Source organism: Orycteropus afer, unplaced genomic scaffold (genome assembly GCF_000298275.1).
Source record: "Orycteropus afer afer isolate SDZICR_OR568_19922 unplaced genomic scaffold, OryAfe1.0 scaffold00168, whole genome shotgun sequence".
Taxonomy (NCBI): domain Eukaryota; kingdom Metazoa; phylum Chordata; class Mammalia; order Tubulidentata; family Orycteropodidae; genus Orycteropus; species Orycteropus afer.
Genome location: NW_006921755.1, coordinates 7,251,680 through 7,265,250, shown reverse-complemented (window position 1 = coordinate 7,265,250; position 13,571 = coordinate 7,251,680). Strand labels below are relative to the sequence as shown.

Here is a 13,571-nt window from a genome sequence, read left to right as displayed (position 1 = left end):
GCCAGCCTTCTGGTTAGCAGTCAAGTGCCTTAGGCACTATGCTACCAGAGCTTCCACTTGATCTGTAGGTTAGGGTACATACTGTATCAATAACTAGTCTGATATGTTCTTTTATGGTCCATGGATACAACAATTCAATATGATTAGAAGCAAGCAAATTAAGGGCAAGGAACACAATCACAAGATTTGGTTCTGAATTCAAATAATTTCTTCAGTGCAGTTGAAGTTAGACAAATTCCAATCTCCCTGATTCTCAATCTCTTCAAGTTTAAAAGAGGGTAACAGTTACTCATAGGGTATATGTAAGTATGAAAAGGGGGAATTTTTGAAAAACACACTATGGTAGCTAAAATCATTTGAGTAGCATTGTTCTCTAATAGTTGGGGATTTTTCCAACTAGAGTGAGGTATTTCAATGAGATATCAAGATATTAACTACAAATATCAAAGGCTTTAAAATGATTTTATCCTGACAGGATGCAAAATTAGAATGTTGTTGTTGAAATGTGCCATCTAGTCAGACCCTACTCATAGCGACCCCTCCTTTAGTTTCCGAGGCAGTATCACTACGGAAGTAGATTTCCCAACCTTCCTTCTGAGGAGTGGCTGGTGGGTTTGAACCACCAGCCTTCTGGTTAGCAGTCAAGTGCCTTAGCCCCATTCATAGTTTAGTAGGAAAATATTCAGGTATTCTTTACTTTAGGATATTAAAAATCATGAAGACAATGGCAAATAATGACTTTATGAAAATGGGAAACTTTACCATCTGTTTTACTTTCTACCCAGGTATTTATTGTCTCTGCACAAGCCTTTGCATTCTGAAAATCCACCAGTTTTATAGCACTCTGAAAAACTTCCTTGTTGCCATGGAGATACTGCTCTTTCACAGTGAATCCTTCTTGAAGGTAGAGGGCATTGGCAAGATTAAATGTAAATTCTTGTTTTTTCTCCAAGATGGCAGAGAAAAATGACTTCAGCACAGAAAATTCTTCTCCTAAAAAATAATTATAATGTATACTGACATATTGAACAACATAAAAACAACAGCTTTTCAGTTTTGCTATCTAAGTGCTCTGATCCATATCTTTATATATATATATATATATATATATATTTGTACTCCTAGGTATAAATAACAATCCCTTCTAAGTTAGTATAAATATTTTAAGCATTTATCTCCTGAAGGAAAAAAAAGCATTTTTTTTAATAAATCCACTCTAATTTAAGAAAAAAGAATGTCCATGTAGATTTGAAACTTGTCAAAACAATAATAATATGCATTCATACAGGTTGAAGGAAAGCTCTCTCTTTACAGTCATATTTAGCTCACTTTCTGTTTTTGGAAATTTATGTTCAGAATCTCATTCTTCACATAATAAACTCCAAAACCAAACTCACTGCCATCAAGTCAACTCTGCCTCCTAGAGACCCCCATTTGGGTTTGCAAGGCTATAAATCTTTACAGAAGCAGACAGCCCTTTCTTTCTTCTTTGGAGCCACTGGTGTGTTCAAGTAACTGACCTTTTTCTTAGCAACTAAATGCCTTAACCACTACACCACCAGAGTTTTTTCATATGACATGTACATGCAATATTTATCAAAAGGGGAAGGGTAATGAATGCTGATGGGGGCTTGACAGTGATGGTGCTGAGCAATCCTTTTCGATATTACTTTTATTTCAGTTTAAGAAGAAATTGCTCTTTATGAGCAACTGCACCTGTCCAACTTTTGAAATTTACAAGGTAACCCCTATAATCATCTCTAGAGATGCGTATAAATCAGAATTGCCTATTTCTTCAGGTTCATTAATCTATATACTTTGGCTGTCTCCACAAACAGTAAAAATCTTTAACCATTCCAACAAAACTCCTAGCTAAATGAGTCCGTCAGAGTCAACTAAAACAATCACCAGTGGCCAGTTATTTATTGTTGGATGATTCTGACCAATATTGTCACAAGGCTTCCCATGCTTAGAAGAGAATTTTACTGTGATACTTTCCTCACTAGGTTCCTAATCATTAATAAAGGTTACAGATATTTTCATTCCTGCCTAGCTTAGCCCAGGACCCAAACAAGTCTAGGAATTTAATTTCAAACAATAGGTTCTTTCAGGTCATTTGTTATATTTTCAGTTATTGTTGTTGTGTGCCATTAAGTCAATTCCAAATCAGAACAATCCCGTATAAGAGAGTAAAATTTCCCATAGTGTTTTCTTGGCCATAATCTTTATAGGAGCAGATGTTCAGGTCTTTTTCTCACAGAACTATTGGGTGAGTTTGAATGCCAACCTTCTGATTAGCATCTGAGCACTTAACGGTTGCACCATCAGGACACTTTCATAACTGAAAAGTGACTATATTGACTTAATTTACATTGAAGAAAAAATAAATTGTTCATTATTGGAAGTGCTCAAAGTGTTGTTTTTTTTTTTTAAATAGATGTATCTCACGGGAAGAACTTGATAACCAAACCCATGTTCAGTTCATAGTGAATTTCAACTCATAGTGACCCTACAGGCCAGAGTAAAACTGCCCTATATAGTTTCCAGGGAGCTCTGGTGGAGTAGTACCTAAGGCAATTGACTGTTAACCAAAATGCTGGTGGTTCAAACCCACCAGCCACTCCTCGAAAGGAAAATGGGGCAATCTACTCCCGTAGTGATACTGCCTTGGAAGCCCAAGGAGGGGTCGCTATGAGTCCGGGCCGACTAGATGACACATAACAACAACAACAATACAGTTTCCAAGTCTATAAATCTTTAGAGAAACAGATTTCCTCATCTTTTTCCCACAGGAGACTGGTGGGATAACAAACTGCTGATCTTTTGTATAGACACCCAGTGTTTTAGCCACAGCACCATCAGTGTTCCTTAGTACTAGATAGCTATTGGCAATGAGGGGTATGTGTGTCAGGGGGTGGGGTCTAGTGCTCTTGGGGAGGGGGTCCTGGTGCTCTTGCTCTATGTACAATTTGCACAATTATAAAGGACACCCTGCAAGGTATGTTACATTGTACTTCAATCTCCATTTACTGGGATACAGACAGACATAAAAGATTTTCAGATACAAAATCTTATTTGTGTATGATTGGATCTGAAAAATCTCAGTAATTCTTCACAACCCTGGAGTTCCATACACAAGGATGGGGAGAGAGTTTACTTATTTTACTTTTTTATGCATTGGTTTGAGATATAAATCTTTATGACCATTTGAAACTCCAAAGAAATACTTCAATCATTGGGAGGCTATAGACAAGACTTCTGAATGAAGGCACAAGAACTTTTCCCAAAGAATTAATTAAGGTCAGAAATGAAATGGCAGAATTTCAAACCAGTTTTCTGGGATTTGTAATTTATGAACATCTTTAAAGGAATGGGGGGCAGGGAGAAGGGGATTAAAAGTCATTCTAACTCATTTGTCAGAGCAAATAGATTTATGTCATGTACTTAAGGTCTAAGACTGTGTGACAAACAGTCAGCTGCCCTTTGATAAATCACTGGACTCCAAAGTCAATGAAAAAATGTCACCAAATAGCACAAGGTTGGAGGAGAATATAAAGTTATCTGACTTATAAATTTTATTTAATTTACAGATAAATAACCTCTTTTAACACAGCTCAATGAGAATAAATATGCATGGTTCATAATAAGCAATGAGAATAAACTTATCTCCTTTCCTAAAATAGTCACAGAGAACCAACTAATCATGAGGTGAATATGACCCTTCTTTAATTATACTAGCCCTACAGAAAATATTCTAAATTTGAGTATACCTTTAATTTCACTGCTATTAAGAGTACAAAGACCAACCATGTGTGCAACGTGACTAATCCCAAACCGAAAACAAAGATAGTCATAGGGTTTCAGATAATTACCCCCCCCCCCAAAAAAAAAAAACCAAACCAAACTCATTGCCGTTGAGTCGGATCTGACTCTTAAGGACCCCTCCTTGGGTTTCCAAGGCAGTATCACTATGGAAGTAGATTTCCCAATCTTCCTTCCAAATAGCCAAAAGATCCATATAAATAATTTTATCCATACACCTCTTTTTGCAATGAGGGATCTGAGGCCCAGAGAGATGCAGTAACTTGAAAGGTAATGTAACTAGTACCAAATCACAAAGTTATTCAGTGGCAGATCTGGGACAGGAATGCATGCCCAGTTACTTTACATAACCTTCTTGGAACAAAGAAGCACCTTCAACTTAGCCTTTCATCAGTAAGCAACATTATCAGTGGGAAAAAATATTCTTAGCAAAATGGAAAAGGTAAATTCTAAGCAGATATTTTGACAATGGGGGAAGAGAAGAGAAGGGCAGACACTGAGAGTTCCAGCAGTGTTAGGATGCCAGGAGTTGGATGCCCATCCACAGACCTGCATAGGGTAAAACAGGTGTTAACATGAACAGTGGGGCAGGACCAGAGGATTGGTAGCAAGAAAAGTAAAATATAGACTGATTCAACAGAAAGCAAGTTTGATAATCGGCAGGGAGTTGAAGGCAGTGCCAGGACTAAGGAGGATCAATGAGACACTTGCCTTGGATATAAACTTCAAGGGAGTACTCAAAAGCTCAGTAATCAAGATAAATAATATTCTAATATTTACAAAATAGAAATGTAAAATATCTATGATAAACAAAATGGAAAAATTGTAGTTAAAGACAGCGTCAATATTATTGCTTTTCCCCCCATCCTACCCTTTGTACTACCCTTAACTTACTTCCACTCTTCCTTTCTCCACACTCTCTGTGCCTTTATCTCCTTGCAGTTCACTCTGTCTCCTTCTAAAACTCAGTCTCTTCCATTATTGTTTCCATTTCCCACCTCTTTTATTCTCTCCAGTTTGTGTGTGTGTGTGTGTGTTTTGGTTTTTTACTTATTTTCTCTCTTTTTGACTGGTCTTGTTTTCAACTTTTGTAGTTACCTACCATCTGGGTTTCTTTCTCTCCCTTAGCAAGGCACACTACAAAAGTAGTTTCACAGATTTTGTTATATACATGAAAATGTTAATGCTTAAGTATCCATGTGTACTCCTCCACAGAAAACATAAAATTCTTCATAATTGCTCTTGTAATCCATACCCTCAATTGAATCATTTTTTAATATCAGTCCTGGACAAATTATTTAACTTTCCTTTGCCTTAGTTTCTTCATTTCTATAGTGTGGCTAGGAGCTCTGGTAGCATAGTGCCTAAGGCACTTGACTGCTAACCAGAAGACTGGTGGTTCAAACCCACCAGTCACTCTTCAGAAGGAAGGTTGGGCAGTCTACTTCTGTAGAGATACCACCTCAGAAACCCAAGGAGGGGTCGCCATGAGTCGGGTCCAACTCAACGGCACATAATAACAACAGATAGTGTGGCTATAACTACCTCATAGGACAACTGTAACTATTAAATGGGATAATATATATCAAGTGTAGAAAACAGTGCCTGGAGCACTATATGCCACATGTATATTTGATATTGTCATTATCATCATTATGATTATGATTACTATGTCCAAAATTCAAACTTCTTAAGACTTCTGTATTTCTCTATAAGCTATATCCATTTAAAGTAATTTAGATTTCAGAAACTCTATTATTTCTAGTATATTGTTGAAGCAACTTTACATGTCTTCATAAATGTTTTACTAATTTTCAAAGCACTGTTACATGATTTAAATATTTCTGGGAATGGGTGATAGGATTTACTGAAATTAATATAAAAAATCAAGACTAAATTTGGAATACAGTGGCCTCATTTTGCATTATTCACAAAGGAAACTCTTACAATTAACTTGATTGGATCTCTGGTAGCATAGTGTCTAAGGCACTTGACTGCTAACCAGAAGGCTGGTGGTTCAAACCCACCAGCCACTCCTCAGAAGGAAGGTTGGGCAATCTACTTCTGTAGTGATACTGCCTCAGAAACCCAAGGGGGGCTCGCTATGAGTCAGGTCTGACTCGACGGCACATAACAACATCACCAACTAAATTTTATTTTCTGTATAATACTGCCTTTATTTCAAATGAAATAAACAACAGCAAAAACAATTGTAAATAGTATTTTCAGAAAGACAAATTCCTAAATATAGATACTCTGTACTAAAGCAAATGTACTGAAATTGTAGTTACAGTGACTAAATTCCCAAATCAAAGGTCTAGGTATCTCTCATGATTTTTGGTACTTATTATTTGACATTAATGTAAAAGTTTCAAATTTAAGAAAATTGTGAAAATTGAGGGCAAAGCATGACTAGGGAGATGAGCAAATATCTTTCCAAATGTGATACCCACCATAAAAGCTAGTACACAGCACCCCAGATAGGCCTTTGGGAGACTCCAAAACAACCACCATATTTTATAGTCATAATTTTTTATCTGTATTAAAAAAAATGCAAACCAAATCCAGAACCACCAAGTTAATTCCAATTCATAGCAACCTTATAGAACAGATTAAAACTGTCCCATAGGGTTTCCAAGGCTGTATAAATCATCACAGAAGCAACTGCCTCATCTTTCTCCCACAGAGTGGCTGAGAGATTTGAACTGCCAGCCTTTCAGTTAGCAGCCAAATGCTTTTACCACTGAGCCACCAAAGTGCTTTATATCTGTATAAAAACCCAACCAAATTCACTGTTCTCGAGTTGATTCTGACTCATAGTGACCCCTCCTTAGGTTTCCGACATTATCTGTATGGAAGTAGATTGCCCAGCCATCTTTCTGAGGAGTGGCTGGTGGGTTTGAACCACCAGCCTTCTGGTTAGCAGCCAAATGCCTTAGGCATTGCACCACCAGAACCCCTTACATCTGTATAAACAATGTAATTTCTTCATATATTATTTCTATGATAACATTTCCATTAGGAAGCAGTTATAAATGAAAGAAAATTATTTATAATTTACCATTTTATTATAATTTTGTACTTGTCATAGCATTTTCCATTTATTAAAGTTCTATGTGACCCTGACCTTCTCTCTAGTACTTTAAAAATAAAATATGTATTATTTTGTATAAATATTCATACAAAAGAATCTCACCAGTTGAGTTTTCCTGAAGTTTTAAAGTTTGTCTTATCTGATGTTCAGCTTTTCCTTTTGCTCCCAGTTGTACCATTCCAAGAACCAATGTCATTCCAAGGGGAGAAAATATAATGTTGTTCTTGTGAGATAAACAAATGGCTTGAAAAAGATCCACTGCAAATTCAGTATTTCTTTGAGCCAAAGGTCTTGAGGCTTGACTCCCAGAAAATGTCAATAAGAAACTCCACAACAAGATCATATCCATTTGAGTTCTGTGAATTATTTAATTCAACTTTATTATATTTCAAAATCTTCAGAGTTTAACATATTTAAGCTCAATAGAAACCTTCCTATGCTATGAGAATGTTCCATCTTTTTAGAAAGAACTATCACGAGAGTATGCAATGCCAGTTTTCTGACTATACATCATCTTTATAAGAGAAATAGGCTATGAGCTACTGGTAGTTTTTATGTTCTTTCAAGAACAGTATAGAATATATTTTCATTAAAAAAAAGAAATTATACTTTTAGAATGTTATAGATAACAATATCACCTCTGAATAATTATGATATTTATTTCCTATCCCTTCTCAAGGCTTTATATTGAATGTGTTTAACTGTGATGGTAAAGGAACATTCTGTCCAGACTATTCTGAAGTGATTTCTAGATCAAAAAGAGAAATTGAATAAAAATGAATATAGGTGTGTTTTGGGACCTTTAAAATTAGGTAGGTAATATGTTCTGAATCAAATTTGTAATCTGGCTTTTGTTTTACAATGGTGATTCCTACACTTTATGAAATCCCACTTCTCTAGGGCAAAATATTCTAGGCCCACTTCCACTTTTCCAAAGAAAGTGAGAGAAGAAGAAAAAAACTGATGAAAATTGTGAAGAAACAAAATGACATTCAAACGTAAACACCACAACAAAAAGAAAGAATAAACAATAAACAAAAAAAAATCAAATAAGAATTTTACTAGTAAATTACCAAACACAAGACCAGCAGCAATTGAAAACCATTCCAGTTCAAGACATTACACACCCTGTTAAAATGCTCTCCACTAAAATTTTAGGAAATGGAACCATCTGATACCTTGGGTGAATGAATGTTGCAATGAATGCAACTTGTTAATAGAATACTGACTCCTAAGGCCTCATAAATTTTAGTAACATCAATTTTAGTTTACAAAAAATAAATTTTAATAACCCTTAATTCATGTTACTAGAAAATATCCTTGATTGGAATAATGATAGAAGCTTCCTGAATATTGTGTTGTTAGTCATAAAGAAATAAAGAACTGTATTTCTAGATCATTTACAGGCCATTAAGACAGCTACCATGGCCCACCAATGGGTTATGGGTCATTAAGAATCACTATTATATGGAGATTATTATGTAGAGAAATTACTAAGAGTCAAATATTGTCTGTGGATTCATTCTCTAAATATTTCAAAATCTTTTCTAATATATATAGTTATACCCTATTGGTTTAGATATATATTTTACAAAGGAAGAAAATCTCTTCCTTTATAAAATATATGCAATCCAAAACAATTGTTAGAAGTTGTGTTAATAAACTTCAAATATAGATATATTTTATCTAGCAAATATTTTACTGAGGAATGAGTTAGTACATACGGTAGTGAGTGGCAGTGCCTCAGTAGGAAAAGACAATGAGTAAGAGGTGATTTAAGGAGCTCAGGTGGTGTAGTGCCTAAGGCATTTGACTGCTAATCAGTTTGAACCAGTGCCTGGCACTCCTTGGAAGGAGGTTTGGGCAATCCACTTCCATAGTGATACTGCCTCGGAAACCCAAGGAGGGGTCGCTATGAGTCAGATCCGACTGTGCAGTGGCACAGTGGGTAAGGCATTTGGCTGCTAACCAGAAAGCTGGTGATTCAAACCCACCAGATGCTCCATAGAAGATGAGGCAATCTACCTCTGTAAAAAATTCACAACCTTAGAAACCCCGTGGGGTTCATTATAAGTCAGAATCCACTTGATGGCAGTGGGGTTTTTTTTAGAGTGATTTATGTGCAAAATAAACTTTGGTGAATAATTATATTCTGAAATATTGAATATCTCAGAAAATGTCTGACCTAAATATTCATTTGTAGATATCTAAGTAAAAAAAAAAATGTATTATTTTTACATTTACTACATCAAATGACAATTCATTAAGTATATCTTTATGTACTTGGTTTATATTAGAATAATTAACAATATTATAAAGGATATAATTTTCTCTTATAAAGCTCTGGTGGCATACTGCCTAAGACATTGATTGCTAATGAGAAGGTTGATGGTACAAACCGACCAGCCATTCTGTGGAAGGAAGACTAAACAATCTACTTCCATAAAGATTTACTGCCTCAGAAACCCAAAGGAGGTTGCTATGAGTCAGAAATGACTCAATGGCAGTGAGTTTGGTGAGTAGAATCTGAGCATCAGAGTTTTCTTCTCCTTATTATCGACATCTTTGTAATTAATATTTACATTCTTTGGGCATCTTAGGCACTTGATAAATTGCAACCTCACCAAATAATTTGCTGTAAAAATTCACTTACTTCATTGGTTTTCTGACCACACTTCAACAGAAAGCTAAAATACTGGTGATTTAAACCCAATGAATAGTCCTATAAAAATTTCTTCTTCTAATTTATAGTGATGTCTTTAAGGAAACCAAACTTAATGCATTACTTTGAAAAAATTAATAAATACTGCACCAAAGTAAACTGAAATATTATTCCTCAACTCCACTAACCATTCACCGTCCCTGTTATTTCATACATACTTTATTCAAAAGATACTTAGTTTTAAGATACTTACCTAATATTGGCTTCTTATTATTCACTGTAATGTCACAACTGAAATGTGCTTGCTGGAAAACACTAGTACTGGAACACCTGATCAGCAAGGCCAGTTCTATTTACCATGAAGGTGGTTTGATTAATTCCTCTGGAACAATAGCAGGTGTTCATTACATTTATATAAAAGGACTAACAAGAGCAGGTTAATTAATGATCAATGTTGAAATATGAAGGAACTGAGAGATAAAACAATAACAAGATTTATAAAAGTCATGAGATTTCTCTTATTATTTCATTCATTATTCCAGTTCTTTTAAATAAGTAGAAACAGAATTTGGAAGAATGTGCCAGTGGTTGTAAATTTGCTGGTAATTAGTTCTTTTTGTTTCTCACAGGACTTCCACATCAAATTACCAATTCACCCCCTCATAAATATTTCAGAATGCCTGTGAGAAAAAGAATAAAGCTAAATCAAGTCCAGAATGCAGAGACAAATTACTGCTACATTTACAGAGTTCTCAATGATCCATCAAATTATATAATAGTCAGAGGAGTTTCCTGTGGATACAAGGCCCATTTGAATCTTTAGGAAAAAAATTAGATATTGAAGAAATATATTCCTTTTGTTGAGCAAAATAATAAGATTATTGATTTACCAAATTATATCAGCATAATACTAGTAAGCATAGGTAATTTTATAGCAAATATTGGTGTTATTTTATGTGCTTTAAAAGTTCTACATGATTTTCTATACAAAAATTAATAAAATTATTAATTAATAATTTTATTTTTAAAATTAATAAAAAATTGATGCATAATTGAATTTGTTTTGAGCTCATCTAGTTCAAAACAATAACCTCTATGACAACTGCACTATTCACTAGTGGCCTCTAAGAAGAGAATTGGCAAATTTTGTTCAATTGCAATTAAACAAATAAATATGTCACTATTGATCATCAAATGTAATATATAATTTCTTATTTTGTTGGTGGTAGTTGCTGTCATGTCAGCCCCAGACTCTAAGCAACCTCCTATATTTTATTGTAGACTGTTCCATAGAGATTTCTTGGCTGTAATCTTTACAGAAGCATTTTGTCAAGCCTTTATCCATGGAGCCACAAGGTGGGTTGGAACTGTAAGCCTTTAGTTTAGCAGCCCATAGCAAACCACTTGCACAATGAGGCTCCTTAAAGCATTTATTAAAAAACATTTCCAAAGGCCCTGTTAACTGCTTTCAGTGTCATAATGGAGCTATAATGACTCACAACAGGCCTGAGAAGGCTGATGACTATTGTTGTTGTTGTTATATGCCTTCGAGTCAGACTCGACTCATAGAGACCCCTCCTTGGGTTTCCGAGTTAGTATCACTACAGAATTAGATTGCCCAACCTTCCTTCTGAAGAGTGACTGGTGGGTTTGGAACACCAGACTTCTGGTTACCAGTCAAGTGTTTTAGGCACTAAAACCAGAGCTCCCATTATAAACCACAATTTCCTAATTTCCTAAAATACTTAATTGCCCATGTAGATATCTCCAAATGTTTTCTAAATCATGAGTTTTATTCTTTAACATTCACTCTAACATAAGTAAATTCTATTTCAGCTTTACCTTAACACTATTACAGGCTAATTTAAAAAAAAAAAAAGAAATTATAAAATAAAAGAACACTACCTTCATTCTTGTTCTACTCTTCAATACAGGCAGGCAGTCTTTGGATTACAAATGAGTGCCATTCCTAAATCTGTCTTTTAGTCAAATTTGTATGTACATCAGAACAGTTAGGTATGGTTTCTTCATAACATAAGTTAGTCAAATGTTTATCTTGTTGTTATGTACCATCAAGTTGGCCCCGACTCATAGTGACCCCTCCTTGGGTTGTCGAGGCAGTATCACTGCGGAAATAGATTGCCCAACCTTCCTTCCGAGGAGTGGCTGGTGGGTTTGAACTGCCAGCCTTCTGGTTAGCAGTCAAGTGCCTCAGACACTATGCTCCCAGAGCTCCTAATGTTTATCTTAGTTTACCTATATAGTGTACCTTTTTATGCATAAAAACATTAAAGAAATACTTCCAGATACACTAAAACATCTTTAACGTAATAATAATAATGTCTTGATGCACATCACAAAATGTGCTATTTGTTATTAAAACCATTGTACGTACCTTGGATTTTTAATATAGTAGGCTTTACAGAGAGTGGTTCATAACCACAGGCTGTAGATAAGTTGGACATTCATAACCTAGGCACTGCCTATATATAAATAATAAGCTTGACTGTCCAACACTATCACTCAATCAATGCTTTTCTCCTCATGTAGTGACACTAGCAAACATCCATCACAACTACCCTTGGCTGCCAAATTATTATGTCTGTACATTACTCAGATCATAATGTGATTCATCTAGGAAAGGGCCATTACTTTTTCTTCCCTTGACAGAAACAACCACTATGTCTTATTAAGATCATTTAATAAGTTGTTCTGTAAGGGCCTTGTGTTTGAGCAGTTCAAGCAGAATATGCATTTTCCTGTCTCTTGGGGAGTAAAGAGCCATGGCTATGAATTCCTCCTCTCTGGTTAAAGCTTTTTTAATAGATAATAAAGACACCACAACTGTCCATAAAATATTACAGCAAACCTTTTAAACATTTTCAACATTGTTTTCCTTCTACAACTCTGTTTTGCCTATAGAGCATCAGGAAAAAGAAATATTCATTAGTTAGAGCTAAAATGTCTTACTATAATCTCTTGAGCACCATCACTGCTTCACTGTAAAGAACACACCTGGAAATCTGCAGTAGAAAACTAGCAAGATGTCACAGTTATCATTTCATCACTTTTCATATTATTTTATAAGGTTTTTTTTTTTAAATGTACTTACTTTCAAACTTTAAAAACATATGAGAAATACTTAAATTAATAAAGAACTTTAAAGTTCATTTTTCCATTTGAGTATGGATTAATTTCAGGTAATTTTACTCTGCCAACTTGCTTCATATATTTTGAGAGAAAAATGTTCTGAAAAGAGAAGAGGCTAAATTATGTTAAGTGTAAATCTACATACTACAAATAAGTTAGCCTACTAAAATGATGGCACATTCAATTTTAATGTGAAAAATTCCTTTCACTGTAGTCAAATAGATCTTAAATAATTGAGTCTAAATATTAATTTCAGAAATCACTTACGTTTTTAGTTCTATTAACAGTTAATAGGGAAAACCCTATCCCATGCTTAACACAATTAGATGCTGTTAGACACAAAAGAAGAGTAAGAGATGAGTTAAATGTTTTTTATTATTATTATTATTTATTTTCCTTCTGTGTGTATTTCTGTTCCCAAATATTAGTAACAGTAAACTTAAAAGATACTTTACAAGTCTTATTCTCATTAAATGGGAGCTCTGGTAGCATAGTGGCTAAGGCACTTGAGTGCTAACCAGAAGGCTGGCGGTTCAAACCCACCAGCCACTCCTCAGAAGGAAGATGGGGCAATCTACTTCCTCAGAAACCCAAGGAAGGGTCGCTGTGAGTCGGGTCCGACTCGACGGCACATAACTACAACAACATTCTCATTAAATATACTTGTAATATGATTCTTCTTAATTCCTTTTACAAAAAGCCCTAAAGTTATTTAAGGATGAAGCAAGAGTTGCACACAACGTGCATTGCACACATAGAAGGTGTTCAACAAATTATTTTCATATAAATTAATAAATTCCAACCACACTCTCCCTTGATCCATTGCCTCTTAAGGATTATAGA

The 13,571-nt window shown here is 34.9% G+C and overlaps 1 protein-coding gene across 1 annotated transcript in view; it reads right to left on the bottom strand.

Annotated features, from left to right (window-relative positions):
- SERPINI2 (serpin family I member 2) overlaps window positions 1–7,265 on the bottom strand; it is a 40,607-nt gene extending 33,342 nt beyond the window's left edge. The window contains exons 1-2 of the mRNA XM_007946656.2: window positions 7,019–7,265; window positions 763–993 (exon numbers count right to left, since the gene is read on the bottom strand). Coding sequence (XP_007944847.1) covers window positions 763–993; window positions 7,019–7,265 — 478 coding nt within the window. The remainder of the gene's footprint in view (window positions 1–762; window positions 994–7,018) is intronic.
- Window positions 7,266–13,571: the final 6,306 nt, after the last annotated feature.